This window comes from Crassostrea angulata, chromosome 5, assembly GCF_025612915.1.
Source record: "Crassostrea angulata isolate pt1a10 chromosome 5, ASM2561291v2, whole genome shotgun sequence".
Classification (NCBI taxonomy): Eukaryota; Metazoa; Mollusca; class Bivalvia; order Ostreida; family Ostreidae; genus Magallana; species Magallana angulata.
In genome coordinates this window covers 22,491,959-22,515,600 of record NC_069115.1, presented here as the reverse complement: position 1 = coordinate 22,515,600, position 23,642 = coordinate 22,491,959, and the positions used below count along the sequence as shown (strand labels likewise).

Below are 23,642 nucleotides of genomic sequence, written 5' to 3'. Positions count from 1 at the left end.
TATATACATTTTAGTTATAAGCATAAATACTTATTCATAGCATAGATGCAAAATTTTGAAACAGTTTTTTTTCTCTCATTTGATGTAAAAACGATAGAACTGAACAATTTGATATAATATTCTCTGTAATAGACATTCTCAACGATTGACTTGTTTCTTCTAAATTTTCTACCCTACAGAACATTTAATATTTGTAAATTCTGAATGCAAATAATGAGAGGAAGATATTATAATTTTTTCTTGTTTCGTTGTCATCAACAAAAAAACCAACAATGACATTTTCCCAAACAATAGTAAAATTTAAGCATTGGCTTGCCATATGCCAAACATGTTTTACATTTACACAATCCAAAATTCAATTCCGCTATACTTTTTTTGACATTTTTAATTTTGTTAGGATATATATTGATTTCCAAACTTCCTTATCTGAGATTTGGAAATCCCTACCAAGTTTTCCTTGTGAAACTGGACTCTGGAATTTGAGCTTTACAAGCTTCGAATAAAAACATTTTGTTTTGTATTCTTCGCCCTTCTGTTGCATTTGAATAGTTTGGTAATTTGGTAAAGTTAACATTAAAGTGAATGTTGAAATATTAAAAAAATAAAGAAAAAACTTAATATAGATAAGAAAAAACGACGCCATACACAATATCCCCTTTTTAAAAAAAAGAAATCGTTATGCATTGATATGCATAAATGTGCCATGGGTTGACTTTTAATACAACAGATAAAGCAATAATACAAAGTTAAAAAAAATGCACGTCTAAAGTGTCATTTCACACGCTTGCGCTGGCTATCATCTAGTAAAACTAATATCAATTCTTTGTTCTTTATTCATTGTGTCCAGATTAAATACAATATAAGTCCGTGAATGATAAAGAAATTCATTAAATAGGCAAAGTGTATTTTATTTTCATTTAGCAAAGATTGATGCCATTTACATTTTTACAGTGAATTTAATCAATCGAGTTTTAGATCATAAAAAAACAATAATCACGGTTGTTCAAATTATACATGAACACAGTTCATTTAAAGAATTTCAAACTCTTGCAATTCTGTCTTCCTCAACAGCGTACAAGACGGGTTCATAAGTACATGAATTTATATCAAATATTATAGTGCTTGCGGTGCTTTCCCGCTGCAACACATTGCAATCGAAGCCTGGGTGTGTGAGATCTGTTGATACGTCCTGTGATGGTGTATATTTGTGACTAGGTCTTGAATCATCACAGAGGCGGATAATTTTTGTTGTCTCCTTCGTATCTAAGGGAACATTTCTTTGCCCTCCTAGTGATAAAATGTGTTGAGACGTTTTCCTGTTTGTTACATTTCGGTTTTTTAGTTGCCAGATAACAAGAGTGATAAAAGCTAAAACAAAGAATGAAGACAAGACAGAAACTACAACAGTTACTGCCATAGAACTTCTTTCGGCGGGGTATGGCGTCGTGGTTGGGTATAAGTAGACTAAGTCAGATTTCTGGACAATATCTGAAATTGAATAAATAAAACTTTTAGTACTAGTACGTATTTTTCTCACTCTGTTAACATCTATTTGTTATATATTAAACTCTTGTTTATTTTCTTTTTATATGTATTAAGTAGATTCATGTAGTAGATAAGTTTTAATTATTATTTGTTTTATCTATGTGTATATTTGGTTGCATACATGAAGAATTGTCACATCCAGTGATGAAATTGCAATCAGATTTAATACAATGACAAGTTTTTTGACATTCTTTCCCATAGGCTGGATAACGACATCTGTGTACACATCCGTCACCGAAATACCCTGTTCTGCAACCAACTGACAAAAAATACATTACATATAAAAAATAAGTTGAATTTATAAGACTCCTTTGTACATTTTACTCTCTCTCTCTGTCTCTCTCTCTCTCTCTCTCTCTCTCTCTCTCTCTCTCTCTCTCTATATATATATATATATATATATATAAACTTGACTCCTTTAAAATTCATTTCAGTTTTATATATAAATATATTCATTGCCTGTGCACTAGTATACACATTAATGTTCCAAAGTCAATATTATTATTGAAAATTCAATTATCCATTCACATGTTTACAAAAATATATCAATGATATACTGTGGTTTCATCAATATTCGTTGAATACCAATTTTCGTGGATTTCGTTTTTAAGTTGATCCACGAAATTAAATGATCATTGAAATGAAATTTCTATTAACATTTTGTATTGATGGGGTCATTGGCCATGAATTTAAATATCCTTGAAACTGTGATTTTCACTTTATCAACGAAAATTGATACCCTTGAATATTAATGATACCACAGTATCACTTTGTGAACTTGTATATCTAAATTCTATTGACTATTTTATTAAACTACTATTACTGTAAGCCTTCAAACTTTGTTATCTCCTGGAGATGCTACTCAAACTACGAAGCCCAGTACTTCTTTCACCAACAGTTTATAAACAATCGTGATCGTACAGTTAAAATTACAACAAATAAAAGCAGTCCAAATCAAAGAGTCTGCTCAACCTCATTTCAGATGTGTATATATAAGATTTTACTTATGATGGACAGTTCTGACTAGTTCGGCCCATTTATGACGATCATGAGTGAACATTTAGTGTTCAAAACTAAGATTTATATGTTATTTCTAAATAAATAAACAAAACTGTCAAAACTGCCAATCAAAGATTACGGATGCAGGATTTGAGTCTCCGAGTCCTGAGTTTCGGAATCCCCCACCTAGGTATGAGGCATCACTTACTCATAATACGTTCATTCATACATGGCATAAAGGTTACAAAGGTTAAATAGCATTACAGGACTAACATGCAATATCAGGGCCTTTATTACGGACACAGGATGCCAAATATGACAATTTGTTGATAATTTGTCTATTTATTTTCAGTTTGGAATTTACTGTGCCATAATCAATTAACCTCATTTAGGACTTAGATTATTTGGATGCCTGCTTTGAGTGTCCCGCCTTATTATGACGCATCGCTTGCCTGCAAGATTGAAATATCATGTATAAAAATATACATGAGTTTATGGTTTAAAAGATTATATAGAATATGCAATACATGACTCAATAGAGAGTACCAGAGCTATCGTTGCAGACACAGAATCGCCAAATATGACACTTATTTATATACCCTCAATTTGTATATTATTATGCCCGTATTATTCACCAGGTTTCATAACATCAATTAGGAATACTACGCAGTGCTACAAGAGTCACAGAGTTCATTCTGTTAGTTATCATTACCACCATTCAGTGCGCAGTACCTAGGTATACATAAATATCATAGTGACCAGAATGTAATACTAGCAATTAAAGGTCATGGCATGGCTATCTATTTACATTACTTTGTATTTTAGAGAGGGTTTTGCCTGTTTCTTAATTCATCCATTTAAATCTTTGAATTAACGTAGTCAGTCACTAGACACATCAAATTCATTGTGACGTTTTGCAGCTAAATATAATGCCATACGTCGCAAACAATATTCTTATATTTTCCATACAGTGCCAAATCTATTGTTGTTATCTATCTATTGTTGTTATTTATCTATTGTTGTTATCGTTTTTGTTAGCATAATGTTTTTCAACCTTACTGCGAAAAATAAATATAACACAGCCTATAAATATGCAATGAGATGTCGAAATTCTTGCCTTAAAATAAGGAAAAAAAATTTAGATACCGTCTGGTGAAAAACATCCCGTAGCGATGTCACAAAACGGTTTTGTGCATTCACAGTACCCCTGACAATATTTTCCGTAGTTAGGATAGCGACATGGCTCTGAACAATTTTCGCCATCATATCCTGGTAAACAACCTGAATCCAACCAAAGTGAAAACAAAAATTCACTTATTCTTGCACTTAACTAATTTTATATAAATTGTTTCAAACGAAAAAAAAATCAAATATATTTTAACAATCTTTTCCATAACTTATAATCAAAATTTGCAACAGCGTACATTACTCATTCAATGTAACATTTTTTGTTTGACTGTAATATCCAGCCTGATTTTTTTTAAGTAAGTGTATTATTTGTTGATTTAAAAAGAAACCTTACCTTTATTTCTCGTATTTTTTTCGTTCATAGAAATGAAGTTTTAGTTCAAATACAACGTCTCACTATTGGCATCATATTTGCATCGTCTAGTTATGACAATCACAGTGATATTTGATGTGGCTGTGTATTAAAAATGATATGCAAACAATTAATACATTGTACAAAACAGAATACGGTATTGTGAAGCTTTACCCTTAAAGAGACAGTACAGCTGAAAACACATGTGTGAATAACTTCAGATTTACCTATTGTATAGTAAGGAAATAAGAAATAACGTTTACTGTAATAGTTGAAATACATGAAAATCCCTTTTACATACTTAATTAACGTAATTATGAGCTTCCAGGAATTAAAGGGTCGTACAAACCGGAATAATCTTATATCGTTTATTTGTACCACGTGGACTATGATTGACAGTAATTGACACGTGCTGAAAACTACAAGATCTTCGTTCCACTACGATCATCATGGAAAACGAGGTTAAAGCGATTCTCTAAATGAAACACATCCTTACTTACTCGATAGTTTATAAATGGTTTACCAATTTAGGTTCATTTGAAATGAATAGACATAAATATGTCAAATAACCCCTCAAGGGGCCTCATTTATCAAAACAAATTTAGGTTGTAGCAACTCCAATGATAAACACGAAAAATACATGCTTACAAAATAATAATTGTGGTTATTTTAAAAACATTTGAACAGTTATTACCTATGAGAAGTAGAAAAGACATATTTTATCAACAAACCTGTCCAGAAGATTCTTCGCGAGCCCTGCACGTGTTTTGTTTACAGTAAATACGCATGCGTAAGAGTATAGAAGGCTGAACCTCGAACATGTTGCGATTTATTTATGTGATAGGTTATACGTAATTTATAATTTTAATGAAATAATTAGATTTATTGCATGGAGAAGTTTGTAATTTTCTGAAAGTTTATACATTCATGAGCAGTACAAAAATACCGAACCCGATCAGAATTGTTTTCGGTTTTTCGATAAGATGCGCCGTACTGTCTCTTTAAAATTGAAATAACAAAGAGCTTGGGAGTAACCTAAAGACTGTAAACATATTTTTTTCTAAATTTTAAATTCAATAAAAAAAGAAACACTAGAATTTTCATAGGTAGGAGTTATAATGTTGATATGAGGTAATGAATAGTATCTTCAGATGATTTTCATTGTCTAATATTTGACAAACATTGCACACATGTTTGCTATGATATTCTGTTTTAACTATTAGCAATTTATTTAATTTAGTAAACATTAATGTGATTATTGTACAGTCAACTCAAGCAGTTTACAGCATACAACATAGCATAACATAGCATTTAAATCTCATACCATAGTATTTGAATCTCATACTATATCATTAGATTCTCATTCGTCATAGCATTCCATAGCAAAGCATAGCGATTTAATCTGATTTTTTAAAGACAAAAGTTTATATTGCGAAATAGCGGTAAACTTTTATTCCTCAATATTTTACTTCGAAATTTTTAAAAATCTTCTGTATGCCGAGGCCGTTTTGTTCAAATATCATACCGTATCATACCATAGTATTGACACATTCATTTTAATATCTCATAGCATTGCAAAAAAATCTAATAGCATATGATTAAAATTGTATTTCATGCACAAAAACTGTTTTGATATTTATATATGTGAATAAGAAAGCATCTGCCAATGTTTATGACGTCATAAATAGAAACAATTGTTGGACAAAGATTTTTGTGAAAAAACATTTTTGTTTAATTATGAGGATGTGCATTTGGTATGATACATATCTAACTCTTTATCTTTTGAACTGAACATGTTTAAATTCAATATATTTCTAAACAGGAGAATTAGAATATTCATACTGAATTATTGAATCAGTGCATACATTATTATTTGGGACTTAAAGACATCAGTCGATATTTAACAATTAGGTATATATGATAAGCAAAAATACATGATACAACCCTACCTTTTGCAGCAGGTATGCATGAATAAAAAATAAAAAAAAGAATATGTCTAGTATCTTTGTAAAAGAAATAGCTACATTGTATACGTTATGTGGGTGTTTTTCCTTTTTAGGAATGTAGAACCACGTATACATCCGTAAGAAATTAAAAAACCCAATTTGCGATAATCCAAGTATCCGTTTTTAAAATCATATGGTTCCCGAAAGACTAAAATTCCTTTATTTATTTTTACCTCTTAACATATTCTACTGCCACGTACTTGCATGCTATAATAGAAAACACGTTCTTCTGTACATACATGATCCTTCAAAACATTAAAAAAAAACTTGCTATTTGTCAAATCAAACCTGCTGCCATTGAGTTTAACAGTAAGAAGAGAAATACTTTTGCAATTGTTTGTTGCTGTGAAGACTAACTACCGAGAACAGCAGTTTGTGTTATCTTCCCTTAGATAAAGCTAGATAGAGATAAAAAAAGAAAACAAACCAAAAGAACACCGATGTTTATCTTTTATTTAAAAAAACACCCTGAAAATTTAATTCATCTCGGAATGTCACAGTCCAGTCAGTTTGCTAGACCAACCCCGACTTAAGGTGTGCTCATGCTTTGACACAAGTATCTGCTGTAAGTTTTTGTAGAATCTGACAACGCTGTGCATGTACCGATAGTACTATTCACATGAGATTATCTTTATTTTGTATTAAACTTTTTATCAGTAAATAATTCTTACTCTGATAAGCGATGCATTATAAACAACTGACAGGTTATTTCGCAAAGTTTAGATCGTACACATTAATGTTCATCAAAAAGTATGGGGCTTCTAAGTAGAACATTGGTTCTACTCTCAAATGATTGGCAGGAGCATTTTAATCGTAAGGGCTACTAACATATTTGTTTTTACTCTGATTTAAATATCAACCATTGTTGTTCATGACATTTCTGTCATTTGTTCTCTGAGTGTTCAGACATGATTGATGTAAGATGAAAATAAATCCCAAAATTTTATTTTTCTGTTTAAGAATTATGCTAATTTTACTTTTGTATATTATTTGCTATAATACTTTGTCATTAGTTAGCTTGATAAATGCTTTCTTTAGTTCCTAAAGCATTATGTTGCGAATTATTTTATTTTGTCATACTGAACATCATCCTATCAGTTTTTCATAAATAAAACTAATGAGCAAATAAATTTCTGAGTTGTATTCAAATAAATAGAGTTCATTCCAAATTTCATTCCCCTCCCCCAAATCACCAAGTACATGTATCTTTAATCACAATTACAATTTTTGAGGACTAGTATCGAAGTTTTAAGTACAACTTCGTACATAACAGTAAATAGCTACATGGATTTCATTTTCCCGGCGCTTAGATGTTTATAAAATGTGCTTTGGTTAACTTTAATCAGAAAACTATCACATAAATCCTGAGGTTTGATTAGAGATCTTGAAAGTATTTCGTTGAATTTCAGTTCTTCAGATATACGAGTATCCAAAGGGTACTTTGGGTTCCTTGTAAAATTATTTGCAGTCCTGGAACATACAGATAATATTTTTGATTGTGATTCGATTAAAATTTATTATTCCAGAGTTAAGACCATTTTAACCAATAGAATAACATAACATGCAATTTTAAGAATACCAGAATTTATTCAAATTTTTTTTTTAATTTACAAAGTTGGTAAAGTAAAAGTATTTGATAACGAAAAGACGTAACATTTTAACGGAATAAAACTTCGGTATTTTTTGGCTTTGTCAAATTCTCTTTGTTGCCATTTATCTATTTTAACTAAATCCAAAAACGGAAATCACATTCGGCATTCATATTCTCAATATAGTTAGCTATAAACATACTTCAGAGGACGTGGTTTCCGTTTGTTATCAATGTATTTCAACATACTGCACAATCAGGAAGATTTTATATGTGAGAACTATATGGCATATTCCTGTCAGAGTACTTAAATGTTCTATAAAATTGAATGACGAAATAAATGAATTTGTTAACAATAAAACAACAATAATTTTGAAAATATACAGACATTTGTACATATTTACAGCAATTGTAAAATATCTCATACGTGTAAAATATCGAAGTAAGTGTTGCGTAACTATAGAAACTTTTCAGGCTAAGAAAATATGAAATGATTACCAGGTTAATTTTCATATCAGAAAATTTTAAGAATTTTTTTTTTAAACTGTTTAACTGGTCTACTAGCTGCTGTTCTGACTATTTAAGCCTAGAACAGTTACATTTGTATCTTGTTTTGATGGAAACACTTGAGATGTAGGTCAATATTGTGATTTGTATGATTATTCATGTACCATTCTTCCTGTTTGTGGCAGAATTTATATTGAAATTCAAAATATACAGAATCTAAATGCATCGCTGCAGATTCAATAGGCAAGATATCAATACTAGGAATACTAGGAATCTCAATGCTTCGTACTATCTTTATTGGCATCAGATCTAGAACAAAAGGCTGGCACCTTGGCTCCAATCAAATTACAATGTGGTATTGTATATGTATATTAAATCGAGAAATTATGTGGAAGGAATATATTTGTGCGAGTTTGTTTAGTTAAAATATCTTATTACCGTATATTCAGACTGAATAGCATGCTGTGTGTGTGAGCATTTGCGTACGTGCGATGATACACATTATGTACCTATACAAAGCTATCTTATAGAATAAATACGGATAATTTGGTCAGTGCAACGAATTGCTTAATTATTGAATTCCATGTATTTAGGGGAAGAAATTTATAGTCTAGTTCAGGAAACAGTTGAAACCGAAAGTTAGAGACTATCGCGTAAAATACGATTATGAATGTGTAATTTCAGTTCTTCATTTATCGGTATGAGAGTTCTCGCTCTTCCCTTATATTTTATACATAAAATAACAGACTTTATACAATGAAAACATGACAATAACAAAGTGTCAACTATCTTAAAAATCCATAAAACAAAATACAAATCCAAAGAAAAGCAAGACGGACCTCTAAAAAGATAAAGGTAGGATCAGGTGCAATGGAGAAGTGGGCATCCTCTGCTGAACGGTAACATCCGCCGTGTGCTTTTTTGTCGTAATCGGGGGGAGGGGGGGGGGCATAGAAGTCTGTAGACAATTAGATGAATATTTATGGTCTAACAATTATTATGAAAAACGTCTGTCAGCATGCGATCTAGTGGAAGAATGTATTTGCTGACGAGGTCGTTGTATCGACCATAGACATTACGAAAAGATGACTTCAGACGAGACTGTTAATAGTCCTGTTTTATCAACTTGCTTGTCGGTAGTTTGCCTCGCCTTAGAAATTTTTCATACGAAGAGCATACCCTTTTAATCTTAATCTCAATAAAACCTATTAATGTAGTATAACGGGCCATGTAACGAATACACTTTTTTCTTTCTTAACCTCAACACAATCAAGAAATATGCAAAGACATAAATTTTGTTCATACGCACATATGTTGACATTAGATTTTTCTCTTGACACACGTTTCCGTTTAAACACTTCGCAATGTCATTCTGGATCAGTTTGGCTAGCGGAGATCTCTATCGGCGAACTATACAAATGACTGAGTCTAGCATCCTCATTGAAGCAGTAAGTGTTTGCTGCCCTCAGTGTCGTTGCTTTGTTCGATGTTTGTTGTTGTTGTTCAGGAGATGATGATCTCGTAATAGCTCTGTTTGGTCTTTTTAGTCGCCAGATGACATGTGAGATGATAGCTGACATCAAGACAGAGGACAGGACAGATACTGAAACAATGACCGCCAATAATGTATGTCCTGTTATTTGTTTCGCCGTTGATTCATGGGATTCGTCCGACTTCAAGTCATTATCTAAACAAACGACAATTTTAACTTTAAAATTACATTTACTGTGTATTTTCTTTGCTTTCTATAATTTAAAAATCTTAGACAATTTGAATGTTTTTTAAGAATGATTTTGCAGTCTTTTTTCTTTTTTTATTGTTTTGTTGAACTTTAATAATGTTGATAAATGTATTGTTAATAGCATACGATTGAAAGTGTCACATCCGGTGGTAATATTGCAAACAGATTCGACACATTCACATAATTGTTGACAATCTTTTCCATATGATGGATATTGGCAGCTTTTTTTGCACCCTTCGCCAAAATATCCATCAATGCATCCTTCTAAAATAAAAACTTATCCATATAAAAATCAAACAACAACTGCCGTTGTGGGTAAAATATATATATCATTTTTGTTGTTGTTTGTTTAAAGGGTCATGGTCACGTTTTGGTAAAAAATTATTTTTCAGATTTTCATGTTTACAATGCTTCAGTAAGGCATTTTTAATAGGCAACCAATATGCGAGTGTCATTCGTTGAGTCATATAGCTATAAAATCTTTGCTATGAAAACAAGGCTTTTGTTTACATTTTGAATGTTGAAGTTAAAATTGCAGTTTTAGACCTAAAAAGAATGTGTCAAACGTTAGAAAATGTTTATTTATGCATAAAATGAATTGGAAGATAGACAAATCAGCTTTAAAAAGGTTATTTACTGGTGTAAAGAACCGATTTAAACAAAAAGCAGGGCACATGCCTTGTTTACATGAAAAAGAAATGTGAGCCCTGTATCTTGCTTGTTACTCTATGAATGACTCTCAAATTTCATTTGATTACTAGAAATGCATTCGTAAACCACTGTAAATAATAAAACAGAAAAATAAAATATGCTCAAAATTGTGACCATACCCCTTTAAATAAAATAACTACAATGAATGAAAAATGAAAATCAGTAGCATATTATTACCCGATAAAGTACAAGAGAATTTTGTAAAATCGTAAACATTATTTTTCCATACGAAATTTCTTAATTTTGGAAAATACAAGTCAAAATATCAAATTCAAGTCATCGCTAAAAATTTACACGCGATACATTTTAAAATATTTGTATCAAATATGTTCATATGTTTCTGAGAAACACTACACACGGAGACAATGCTTCTCTTCCCCCTCTTTCAAGGCATGGAAGTTACATAAAAATATTCATGAAAAGTTTTACTTCAGATAAAACTTTGAACATGTTTGTCAGTGTAGTCTACACACATTCAACAAGTGTTTTCTTTATTCCCTCACATTCTCCTGCAATACAGCTTCACTTCAGATTAATGATCCCAGAGGACAATATTCTTTGTTAACTAAGTATTTCTTGAAGAATATTTGAAATCATTTATTTTTTTTCATATGCATAGGTTAAAATTTTCTTTTCATTTGACTAATAAGCATAACCAATTTTTAAGAATCATGACGCCATTGTTAGCTGTAGCAAAACAAACTAAACCCGTTAAGGTCAAGATCTAGTAAATGACTCCAGCGTGTATTTTTGGTACTTAAACCATTATTATGACACAATAAATTTGTTTAATATGTTTCCGTACTTTACAGGTTTAAAGGACTCATGTAGAAAATGTGACAGTTTTTTGTCATTCTATATTAAACATAAAAAAGTAATCCCGATACTCTATATTCGGTTTGACATCAATTGAAAATAGGGTTTAAGATCTTGTTTAATGTTGTTTTTGGAGAGACTGCAGCCATTCTAGATATATCTCATACGTCAAAATGGACAAAACTCCGAGATTCGTTACCATTTTCTTCATAGTACATAGAAATTAACAGATAAAAACATAACTCTTTCGTTGTGTTTACAAAACGGTTAAGCCCAGGTACACCCAATAAAAGAACGTGGTTACACATGTATGAAGCATCAATGAAAAAAAACACTGATAACTTGGATTTTATAAACCTTTGGGCATCTTGACCTTAAATGAAAATAATGGTATTCCATATTAAAAATGATAGCGTCTCTATGGCTTGTAGGTTAGTTGAAGCTTTCGCATGATCGTATGATAGTGTCATTATTTGTTTCACTTTTTTCAGAACATTATGTTGTACTGGAAGTTTGAAAAGAAACTTTGCTGAATTTTTTTTTTATTGGATATTTGGCGACTTAGATCCCAACATCAAATTTATAATGATACGTTCTTGATAGCAAAGACGTTACAAACTTAAAGTGGATATTCATAACAAGGCAGCTGGCACAAACTAGTATCTACAAATGAATCATACTATATAGTTAGTGGTTGAAACTAGATGAAATTCCACTTCCTTTTAACAAGGAAAAAAGCTACATTGAAAAAAAATTAGCGAGTTTTACAGATTTAACCTTAAATCGTTCTATGAGACATGCTACAAAATAATGGTTCACTTAGTTCCTAAAGTAATATATTTTGTATGGCTTTGGTTACACTTTTCAATAAGTAAAATAGGTGACACAAAGTATAATTTCTAGTCAAATGGAGTAAATTACGCTAAACGTAAAGTCAAACAAATTAAATCATATTTTTAGAGTCTTGTTTTATTTTGATGAAGGATTTAAACTTTAAAAAGAAAGGAAAGTTGTACCGTTTGGTGATAAACACCCACTGGCGATATCACAAGACTTCTCTTCACACTTGCAGAATCCATGGCAATGTTTTCCGTAATTAGGATAATGACATTGCTTGGAACAGTTATGACCCTGATATCCTGAAGGACAATCTGGCTCTAAAAAGAGGAAACAATTAATATCAATTAATTAACCTCCTTTATAATCCGATAATTAAACACACTTAAAACTAAAAACTGATCTTGTATTGATAGCCAATACCTTTTTCCCTACTTTTTTATGCATCTTTAGTTTGATTTATTCTGTTTATTCATAAAATTCATTATAACTATGTTCATAAAATGTGTTTTATGAACGCTAGTTCGAAAACTTATCCCAAAACTTTTAAACATGTATATTTGTTTTACACCAATCGAAAGGAAAACATAAGTTTTGTTGATGGTTTACAGTTAAAAAAAAACAAGTGTACCGTCAGCAGGTGAAATGCATCCAGTGGCGACATCACACAATTTTTCTTCGCACCCACACATGTGTTGACAATCTATCCCGTAGTTAGGATAGGGACATCTCTCTGAGCAGTTTCGACCGAGATATCCTGGAGGACAATTTGTTTCTAAAACGAGCAAAACAATTACTTGCGTTTAAAAAAACACCAAAAATAATTATAATAAAACTTATAGTTATATCATATCTAAAATCAAAAAAGTGTTTCAATTTTGTTTTGTTTTTTTTTTTCTTTGTTTTTTTTTTTGTCTGGGTTTTTTTTTTCATATTCTTATTTTCTTTCAGTTGAATGTAGTTATATGTTAAAAAACATTTACATTTTCTTTTAATGATAGTGTTTTTAAACATATTGCTAAATAACAAATATCCCAAAAAGGTATATGAAAGTTTCTTTTGTTTATTGCACCAATTATAAATTAAATCTAAAATTCTTTTTAAAACAACCACACAATTTTGTGCGTGTCCAAACACAAAAATAAATTAAAGTGTACTGTCTGGTGCTATGCATCCATCGGCGATGTCACAGAGCTTCTCTTCGCACTTGCACAATTCCTGACAATCCCTTCCGTAATTAGGGTAGCGACATTGCTCTGAGCAATTCCAACCCAGATATCCTGGATAGCATTCTGCAATATGAGGAACACAACAGCAAACAATAGATTGCCGTTATAACCTGTAGTTATAAAATCAAATCTCTTTTTTTTTGGGGGGGGGGGGTGTAGAATTCCATTATGTCAATTTTCGATATATTTCCTTAATATTGAAACAAAGCAAGCTGATTACAAAGTTTCTTTTCGCGGGACGGTAAATTGGAAAACAAGTATTTGTGCACTAAAATTTTTAAGTTGAAGATTATTTACCTCTTCTCTGTCATTTTTTTTTTATCTAAATGAATAACGGCAACAAACAGATAAGCTTAAAATATGTAATATGCATGCATTTACAGTACATACATGACTAAGAAACGTTCTAAATTACAAATTAAATCAAATCATTTAGCGGAACCTGCACTCATCATATTTTTTTCAGGCATGACTTATTAGACACAAATGATACTTATTACAATGTCTTAAGACGTTAACTAGTTACGACGTATCGGCTCTAACATACTTAACAAATAAAAATAATAGCACGGGTCAACATTGTGAATATGAAATACAAGTTTCAAAAGCATAATTTTGCTACGGGTCTTCGTTAAAAAATTAAGAAAGTCATTTTAATATTTATTTTTACGTAAATGTGGATTCAAAAAAGATGTATTAATACAGATTTTTAAAAAAATGCGAATAATTTATCTGTAGAAAAAAATGTTGAATTAGACTGAAAATTCTCTTTTAAAAATACCGGGTAATCTTTTTCAACAATATTCCAATCTAAGACTCTTATTGGAAAAAGAGTTTGATTGATATGGCATTATCCAACTATATATTAGACATTAGCGAATGATACATAATTTTCAGACCAAAGGTATAAACACAATTTTTAAAAAAAGAGATGCAATTTTCTTTAAAACCATCCTTTACCTTTGCATTGCAGGTGTTTTTCGTCCCAGGTTCTGCAACATTCAGTCCTGTATTTATATAGAATGTTGTGTATGTATACTAAGAAACTAACCTGTCTATCATTATCTAAACTGTCATAAATACATTAACATTTTACCAGAAGAAAACTATGATTTAGATTTGTGATTTTATAATCTAAAAAAATAACTTGTGTTACATGCAAAATCTTACCTCTGACGGCAAATATAAATGAAAAGAAAGCAGAAGAAAACAATATGACCACCATCCATGTTAATTTTCGGTTCGATATCATACAAGGTTTAGGTACCTTCGTATTTTGATTTTGTAAGGGTAAGGAGCATCAGAAATATTGATCGTATAATAATTTCCGCAATATATATACAAAATACGATCTAAACAGTGACCTCTTCGATGATGTATGATTTGATAGAAGAACAATCACTTGTATATCTGAATGTTTGATTATTTTATTTTTTCCTGGTCCGCCTGTTGAACCTTTTCCTGCTGTTTAAACATACTTGAGTAACAAGTTGGTGTCAATGTCTAATTAAATTACGTTTCTATATGGTTTTAGATATATTTAAAATTGAATTAGACTTTAACAGTTTAAGTATATGATATTAAGTTGAAACTGTCCATTCCGTGAAAAAAGAATTGATCATTGTTCAGAATTAACAATTTTGTGCATATATGTAACTTACAACATTTATTTTTGATATAAGAATGGAGAGTATAAATTAAATCTTTAGACAATGCTGAATTTTTATAATTAAAGTGAATGTTGCAAAACATTGTTTGTTTTCATTCCCCGAGGATAACGTTTACTCAGAATACAAAAAACGTATTGATGATAACGAAAAAACATTTAGTACATGTATATATTACAGAACTTAAACCGTGGTGATATATTTTATTTTCAAAAAACTAAGTCAATAACGTGTATTTACAGTAAGAGGTCATTAAATATTTGTGGATTTTTTAAACGAGATTTGTTAACTCTATTATTGCATTGTTTTTGTTGTGAAGTTATTGACAATTACTTTTTTTCAAGATTTAAAGGACAGTGTTGCTTAATAGAGAGAAAAATATAGTTTCAATGGAAAAATTTTAAGTTCAAATACCTCTAAAAAAGTTTACCCAGCCAATTTTTACTCAATTTTACAGCAATACGAAAATTGATTTAACTAAAACATTTAAAGTAAAACAAAAACAACTTATATTGTCTTTTTCTACTGCCATTTACATTTTTATGAGATCAATGATTTATATTTTGAGATACATTAATGTAGACTAATAGATAAAAACTTTTTTTAAGCTTTGTTATTAAATTTCTGATAATTCTCTTTTTTCGGGGGGGGGGGGGGGGGGGCAGAGTAAGAAATATAATGTCAAATTTTCCTTTGTTCTGCCAAATGACTTTTTCATTTTATAAATAGTGTGTTTAGAACACATTTAATAAAACTAGAAATTTGATATTAAAAAATATACTGATATTTTAATCAAAACCTTAATGTTGCAGTAAAACAAGTATAATTATTATACATATTATTTGCTTAGATAAAATTTAAATACATTTATTATCTATTGATACAATTTTTTTATTAAAATATAGAGATTAATTCAAGACATCTTTTTAAACAAAACACAATTGATTCAAATAATATTTTAAAGATACAGACATTAACATGCATGCTTTGAACAAATTCTTCGATAGACATGGATCTTTAAAAAATGCTTGTCAATAAATTTACAAAGCCCATTTTCATTATTGACATTTTGTATCACACATGAAATGCAATATGTTTCACTTAGAAAAAAGAAAATGACAGCTAACTGGACTATCACATGAAATTTAAAACAATGCGGTTTTCAGTTTTTTTATATACATAACTATCTTTATTATATGCATTTTGTGTGCTAATTATAAAAAGTGCGAATTCCGTAAATATGTTCCCCAGTAGTCTGACGTTCAATGGTAGTCTGACATTTACATTCTCATCGTTCGTTAACGTAAAAATGTATCAAGATATGTAAAGTTATAAATCTCAATGACAATAAAAGCCGACGATTACATCAAACGTTCCTTAGAAACAGTGTAAACTTACTAAATTAATGTACGAACACAAGAATTGCCACCCACATAGTAAGAACCTGAAACCTGGCACGACTGTAATGAACTTTCTATAGATAAATATTAATTTTTAAAAAGAATATCATATCTCGAATTCTTTGTAGTGCAAACTATCATTTCTGCTATAAATTCTTATTCTCAGATAGAAATATCTGATATAAACTGTCTTATTGATATCATTACACCTGTTTTAACCATTGTTTTCATCAATATACATTTATGGATGGAATAAAATAAAATGAAATTTACATTGTACCAATTAAATTATCTTCTATAATACTAACGATGAACTCTCCAAGTTGCTTTAACAATTCAGCAGCTTTCTACTTGAGCATAAGTTTGCTACAATGTATATAATGCCAACCAAATTCGTACCTCGATCGGATCTGAATTCCCTCACATAACCTCTGACGGCTATGAATCTTCTCAATGCGTTAATGAAGGAGGAAGAAGACAATTCCTCTACTACTTCTATGTGAATTGCCCTTATGCTAAGGCACGTGAATATCACACCCCATCTCTTACTGCTGGCCTGTCCCCCTCTTGTGCGTCTAGTCACTACTGACCACGGTCCAAAAACATCAACTCCTGTGTATGTAAAAGGAGGAGCAGGGCTGACACGGTCCACCCGAAGATCAGCCATCCTCTGGGTTTTTAACTTTCCATGAAGAGATCAAGCGCTTGGCACCTATAATTCAGAAACCAGCGGATCGGATCATGCTTTTCATAAAGAAACGGCTAGGTGTTTCTCTTGTTCATGATAGTGTCGTACTAGTAAGGTAGTTACATGGTGCTTACGTGAAAGAATCACTGGAAACTTCTCATGTTTACCAAAGTCTGAATCTCTGAGACGTCCACCAACGCAAACTAGACCATACTGATTGAGGAACGGATCCAGGATAAGTAATGAGCTGTTCCGAGGTACAGGCCTCTTGTCGAGTAAACATGAGTACTCCTCGGAGAACGTCTCTCTTTGCACTGTCTCAATAACCCATTGTTCAACTAACTGAAGTGTCTCAACAGCCTTGATACATAGATGGGAACTGTTGTCAGCATTCTTCTGTTTGAAGACACATACTCTGTTCCATTAAAAGGCAGAGGCTCTAACAAGAGCAGGCCAGGATGAGAACTTGTTGAATCATGGGTTCCAAATACATAATAGATGTCTTCATCACATGAACCGCCAGAACGGGTTTAACTTCCTTATCAGTCTCTGGGTCAACAAGAGAGAAAGTACCATTTCCTGGCATGACTTCACTCTGAAATTTCTTGTAGAGTTGACCAGGTCCTTGCAACCATGGACTGTTTTGCATCTGACTTGCTGGAAGTGAGCGCGTCGCACATTCTGCGGGGTTTATGTGAGTGGGTACATATGTCTATTGTAGTCCTAAGTACAGTGCTGCTATCCTGAAAGTTGACAAGGATAGGATAGGATAGGATGCAGGATGCACGATACATGATAGAAATATAAAAGTTAAGTTCTATCCTATCCTATCCTATCCTATCCTGCATCCTGTAGCCAATCAGATTCGAGTATAAATTTCAGAGTTATTTTGCGAAACGAAAATTGGCTAAACAATATAATTTCAATGTCAATTTAATACGTTTTACAAGTTAAACCATTTACCATTTAAGAAAAATTATTATATCAAGAACGCGGTGCATAACATTAATGCGCGCTAAAATGTCGGCGCTACATCTTTGTCAATTCGTATGCAAGTACGGAGTTACTGCGAGAATTCGATGCAACATTTGACAACGTCAGAAATAGATTTCTGTATTTACTTCATTAAAAGTCTGCAAATTAATAAAAGCTTGAATTTATAAACGACCAATTTTGGCATTTTAAAAGATAAACATGTATACAATTGCTTGACGTTTCATATAATTTCTTCGATGCCCAATACATGTAACAGGAACGCATATTTCTGTCCGATATTAACCTGAACATATCGAATTAATAAATGTTAGCTAGCTATAAATGTTTAAGAATTTATACTTTAAAAATAACTCCGAGTGGTTAAACTATAAACGATGTAAATTCCCTCAAGAAATTATTTATTTCCAGAACGTGTTTACATTTATCGCCGAACGAATCGCTCGAATAACGAGAAATACGCTCAGTTATATGTAATAAGAAAATAATTTGATAAAAATATGTGACTAAAAAGTTCCTCAATAAGTGCATCGAAGTTATTTTTCTGTTTTTTATGCATAAATATAATTAAATCAAAAATCGAATCGCTTACCTGTTTGTTTACGTTATTGTGTCCATCCCGCGTACGATTTAATTTTACCGTAGCACAGGTAAGTAAATTATCCCGCTGGATGAATATTCGGTTTTAAGATTTAATTATTTATTTTGAGTACTACATTAATTGATAAAATCATTTTATTCTTAAATTTCGTTTCATTTTATTTGCATTCCTATATTTTGAAAGTATGGGATAGGATAGGATAGGATAGAGCTTATTTGCAGGATAGGATGCAGGATACAGGATATAGGATAGGATAGGATAGTTTTGTCAACTTTCACGATAGCAGCACTGTATCCGTTCAATACGATTGCTCATATACATGTAGAAGCGTCGGACACGGTTATTCATATAATCTTATACCACTTTACTGTCAATGTGAAACTGAACACAATCAACTGCAATGTATAATGCACTCACTGCAATTTCGTAGATTTCTACAGTGAGGAGAGCTCCACATAATTCCAGGCGAGGAATCGAGTTTCCATGTTTAGGCGCTACTTTTGCCTTGCCTGATGATTCCTACATGTATTTCACATTCCAGACAAATGGTCTTTAAATATGCCACTACTGCAATAGCATCCTCGGATGCGTCAGAGTAGACGTGAATTTCTCGTCTTACTGCTTTGCTAAGTGAGGCGTCATGTTCCATGTAAGTGCGACGGATGTTAACTTCTTCCAGGTACTGAAGTTCAGTGTTCTGCGACTCCCATTCGGAACGGTACTGTTCTGGTAGAGGGCTGTCCCAATCAGAACTATCTGTTACAATCTTCCGCAATATCATCTTTCCCCGAATAGTTACAGGAGCGACAAGGCCCAGGGGGTCATATAGACTGTTGATAACAGATAGGATGCCTCGAGGTGTGTAAGGCTTCTTAGCAGCAGTCACTCTAAATGTGAATGTATCTGACATCAAGTCCCAGTTCAATCCTAGGCTGCGCTGGACAGGAAGCTGGTCGTTGCCAATGTCCAGATCCTTAAGGTCCTTTGCAAGGTCATCACTTGCGAATGCACTCATCACCTCTTCTTTATTTGAAGCGACCTTATGTAAGCGAAGGTTTCCTTCATTCTTGAGGGCAGACATAGTACGCGTCATCAAGTCAATTGCTTCGGATGATGATGGCAGGGATATCAATCCATCATCCACATAAAAGTTTTTTCTTAATAAAGTCTTTTACACCACTTCCATATTTCTCAACACTGATTTCTGCTGTCTTGTGGAGGCCGTAGTTTGCAAAAGCTGGAAAAGGCCGGTTTCCGAATACATGTACCTTCATGCGGTACTCTATGAGACTGTTGCTAGGATTGTTGTCTCGATACCAAAATAATCTTAGGAAATTTCTGTGTTTTTCTTCAACAAGGGAGCTGTGGAACATTTGTTAAATGTCTTCTGAGATAGCAACTGGTTCCATACGAAATCTCAGAAAGATATGAAGCAAATTGTTTGTAAGGTCAGGTCCAGATAGGAGGACGCTATTCAGGGAGAGTCCTTGAAACTGTGCGGATAATTAAAAAAACGGCACGAGTCTGACTTGGTTTTTTGGGGTAGTACACTCCGAATATTGGAAGGTACTGACACTTTTCACTACTTGCTAATGGGGGAGGTACTTCTGCATGCTTGCTATCGAATTCACGTTGCATAAACATCACCATGTGCTGAAGTTACACTGGATTCTTGGACAGACTAGCTTGTAGTTTCTTGGCACGACTGAGTGTCTGTAGTCTATTATTTGGTAGTGGTGGACAGTCTTCCCGAAACGGTAGAGGTGCTACCCAATCTCCGTCTGCATTCTTGTGTAAACTCTTTTCCTTCACTTGAATGAACTGCTTGTCTTCAATGGAGAGGCCAACCTTGTTGTGGTCTTTATTTCTTGTGAACACTGACGAGCCTTTGCTTTCCCACTTCTCAGAAACATGAATCCTGTTTTCACATGGTCTAAATACTGTAGGGCGTCCATTATCCAGAAAAAAAGGTTTTTTTCACTGATATTCGAGTTCAGTGAACTTTTCCTAGGCAGGTCTCACCCACAATTATCCATCCGAATCTTAGCCTTTGGGCGAATTGCTCATTTCCTGATCCAACTCTCTGGTCAAGAACATGATGAGCGACAGGCAAGTCACGTCCAATCAGCAAGAGTGTGCGTGCCTCTGAAAGCGGAGGAATGAATTCCTGGATGTCCATTAGATGAGTGTAATGACGCGCAATTTCCAGTGTCGCTATATCTTTTCTCACATCTGGAATGTTATTGCATTCAATGCTGGCAAATTCATTTTGGTGCTTCCGTCGAGAGATTCAACAACACAGTCTACAGCCAAACGTCCTGAGAATACAAAGGAACCAGCACACGATGCGAGCGAATATTCCACCTCTTCTGAGTTCACATCAAGAAGATTAAGAAGGTGAGTAGTAGCTAGAGATCTGTTGCTCTGATCATCAATGAGGGCGTAAGTTAATACAGACTTGTCAGGGTGACTGGAACAGTACACCCTAACCAACAGTACTTTTGCACAAGATTTTCCAGGGAATGAAGAACTCTCATAAATCTCGGTGCAATTGGTTCGTTTTTCTCGTTGAGTTCCACGAGAACTATGTTCCTCCCCGCCGTGCCGTTGAGAGGCAAAGAGAGATGAATCAGTTTCCTCTCCCTGTTTCTCTCTAGTGTATTTACTTGTCACATGTAAAGCAGATGGATGATCCTCACTACCACAGTTATCACATTTTGCTCTCTCTTGACAATCACGTTTCATATGTTTATCTGAGCTACAACATCCATAGCATAGTTTATAGTCACTCAAGAATTTTCTGCGAACTTGAATTGGCTTTGCATGAAAGGTTTTGCAATGATTCAGCGAATGATTTGTCTTGTGAATGGGACACACACTTTCGGAACTTACATCCGTTTTCCTCACTTGTATTGGTTGTCTGAGTGGTATGGCATGAAAAAGTTCCTCCTTCTTTGGTGGATAATGTAGGGTTGGCTGGAAACTCGGGATGGTTCATCATTCTCGTTATTTCCTTTATGAAGTTTACGAAGAACGTAAAGGGTGGAAAGGAAACCTTCTGCTTCTGAAATCTTATACTTTGATGTCCATCAACTTTGTCTGCATGTTGTATGGTAGCTTGGCAATGACTTGATTGACCCCCGGCAATGAATCAAAATATGCTAACAAGGAGGAGTAAGCAGGGTTCTCTTAAATGGACGCAATCTCACACAGCAGGTCGGACAACGTGTACAGTTTTTCAGTATCGTTGTAAGTCAATTTAGGAAAGTTCATCAGTTTTCGTTTCAAAGCAGATTCTATTAGTTCTGGGCTGCCATACCTTTCGTCGAATCTCTCCAACACTTTCCTCAAGGCTTCTGCAGGGTGACTGGCATTCGCGATCCTAATACTCTGTGCATGCTTAGTCGAATCTGGCCCGAGCCAATTTAATAGTAGATCTAATTCTTCCCTTGGGTTGACGCCCATATCTCGAGATATATTTAGAAAGGAGGACTTCCAGACTGGGAAGGATTCGGGCTGCTCATTAAACACTATAAAGCGAGAAAGCAGCGAATCTTTCTTCATTAGAAAACGTGTGAGGTCATTTGCCATAACGTTTTTGTTATTGTCAGTAACTGCAGGAGTGCTTGTACAAGCTTTGGCAAAATACGTTTTAGGTTGAGGGTTTAATGGTGTCACTAGTGTCATAGAGTCCTGCGAAACATTGTCTAAATCTGCACAGGGATTAGGTACGGTAGGTGCAAGTGTGGATAGAGGTGCAAACTGTCGGCTAACTCTTGGGTTTTCGGAACACATTGATGATATTTCATTGCGATCTTGAATGTTTCTGTGCCATTGTTCTTTCAAATTTTCTACATACTGTTCTACAAGTTTCTTTTTATCAGCTACTGGAATGTGGAGAACACTATTTCTTACATCCTCTTACCCCAACGCTTCCACCTCTGCAGCAGCTGCAGCTGCTTCACTTTGTTGACTGAGTAGCTTCAAATTAGCATCTAGTTCACTGTTTTGGCGCTCTGTCTTGGCTAGGTTAAGCTTGCGAGTTTCCTCAATAATATAGCTGTTGTTTAATACTTTGTTGTTTTTAATACAAAACCTCTGTTTCGGTGTACTTCAATTTCACACGGGCAGCCTCTGCCTGAGCACGCTTCCAGGCTAGTAGTACCGAACTGGACTGGGAGATAGCTGCAGATCTCTCGGAATGCTCAATTCAGTAAGTTAAACCATTTATTAGATGCATGATGGTAAAAACCTGAAACATACAAAAACAGATACTTAATACATTGTAGAAACAAGAATCAGGATGACAATTTACAAATATACGTCCAGAAATTATGAACATAATTAACCGTAATATACGAAGCTCTAATATTGTAAATATACTAAATAAGACAGTTATTGACTAGTTAAGTGAAATAATCTGGCTAAGAAACAATCTAAACTAATATAGACTATATGTGACTAGGAAATTCGGAAGCAGTAAATTAGCTTAAAACATCACTTAGACCATAATCCTGACATTAACAATTTAAGATATACGTTCGGAAAGATATACAAGTACTGTATGTAATAAAAAAGACAAAACAACACTTATTCCATGCTGGAACGAATCGAAGCACATGTATACAAAACGTACAGTATACGTAAAATGATCAAGGTAAAAGTAGAACCAATAACCTGTATTTCCAGGAATATTCCGGCATGGGGCAGCACATCAACCCCATACCGAAAGAAGAGGAAGAATTATAAAAACAAATCCTCTGAGGCAGGTACC

The 23,642-nt window shown here is 33.1% G+C and overlaps 2 protein-coding genes across 3 annotated transcripts; both read right to left on the bottom strand.

Annotated features, from left to right (window-relative positions):
- Window positions 1–651: 651 nt before the first annotated feature.
- On the bottom strand, window positions 652–4,186 carry LOC128182661 (multiple epidermal growth factor-like domains protein 10). Its single transcript, XM_052851347.1, has 4 exons — window positions 4,067–4,186; window positions 3,691–3,825; window positions 1,667–1,804; window positions 652–1,488 (listed from the first exon to the last, which is right to left on the bottom strand). The coding sequence occupies exons 1-4, from the start codon at window positions 4,092–4,094 to the stop codon at window positions 1,040–1,042; spliced, it is 750 nt and encodes a 249-aa protein (XP_052707307.1). The 5' UTR covers window positions 4,095–4,186; the 3' UTR covers window positions 652–1,039.
- A 3,061-nt stretch (window positions 4,187–7,247) lies between these two features.
- LOC128182660 (multiple epidermal growth factor-like domains protein 10) lies at window positions 7,248–14,889 on the bottom strand. Of its 2 annotated transcripts, none has more exons than XM_052851344.1 (7): window positions 14,690–14,889; window positions 14,480–14,526; window positions 13,448–13,582; window positions 12,922–13,065; window positions 12,470–12,610; window positions 10,053–10,190; window positions 7,248–9,872 (listed from the first exon to the last, which is right to left on the bottom strand). In XM_052851344.1, exons 1-7 carry the CDS (start codon window positions 14,746–14,748, stop codon window positions 9,553–9,555), a joined length of 984 nt encoding a protein of 327 aa, XP_052707304.1. In that variant the 5' UTR covers window positions 14,749–14,889; the 3' UTR covers window positions 7,248–9,552. The 2 variants fall into 2 exon arrangements, with proteins under 2 accessions (XP_052707304.1, XP_052707306.1); XM_052851346.1 differs by having other exon boundaries at window positions 10,053–10,187.
- Window positions 14,890–23,642: the final 8,753 nt, after the last annotated feature.

Bases quoted from the DNA above. Each gene is read 5' to 3' on its own strand.
- LOC128182660 (XM_052851344.1), bottom strand. From the start codon at position 14,748: ATGGATGGTGGTCATATTGTTTTCTTCTGCTTTCTTTTCATTTATATT. The intron at 13,583-14,479 runs GTAAAGGATGGT...CTCATATTGCAG, and splicing joins AAAACACCTGCAATGCAAAG to AATGCTATCCAGGATATCTG. The intron at 12,611-12,921 runs GTACACTTGTTT...TCCTCTTTTTAG, and splicing joins ATGCATTTCACCTGCTGACG to AGCCAGATTGTCCTTCAGGA.
- LOC128182661 (XM_052851347.1), bottom strand. From the start codon at position 4,094: ATGAACGAAAAAAATACGAGAAATAAAG. The intron at 3,826-4,066 runs GTAAGGTTTCTT...GGTTGGATTCAG, and splicing joins AAAAAATACGAGAAATAAAG to GTTGTTTACCAGGATATGAT. The intron at 1,805-3,690 runs GTATCTAAATTT...ATTTTTTGTCAG, and splicing joins GGGATGTTTTTCACCAGACG to TTGGTTGCAGAACAGGGTAT.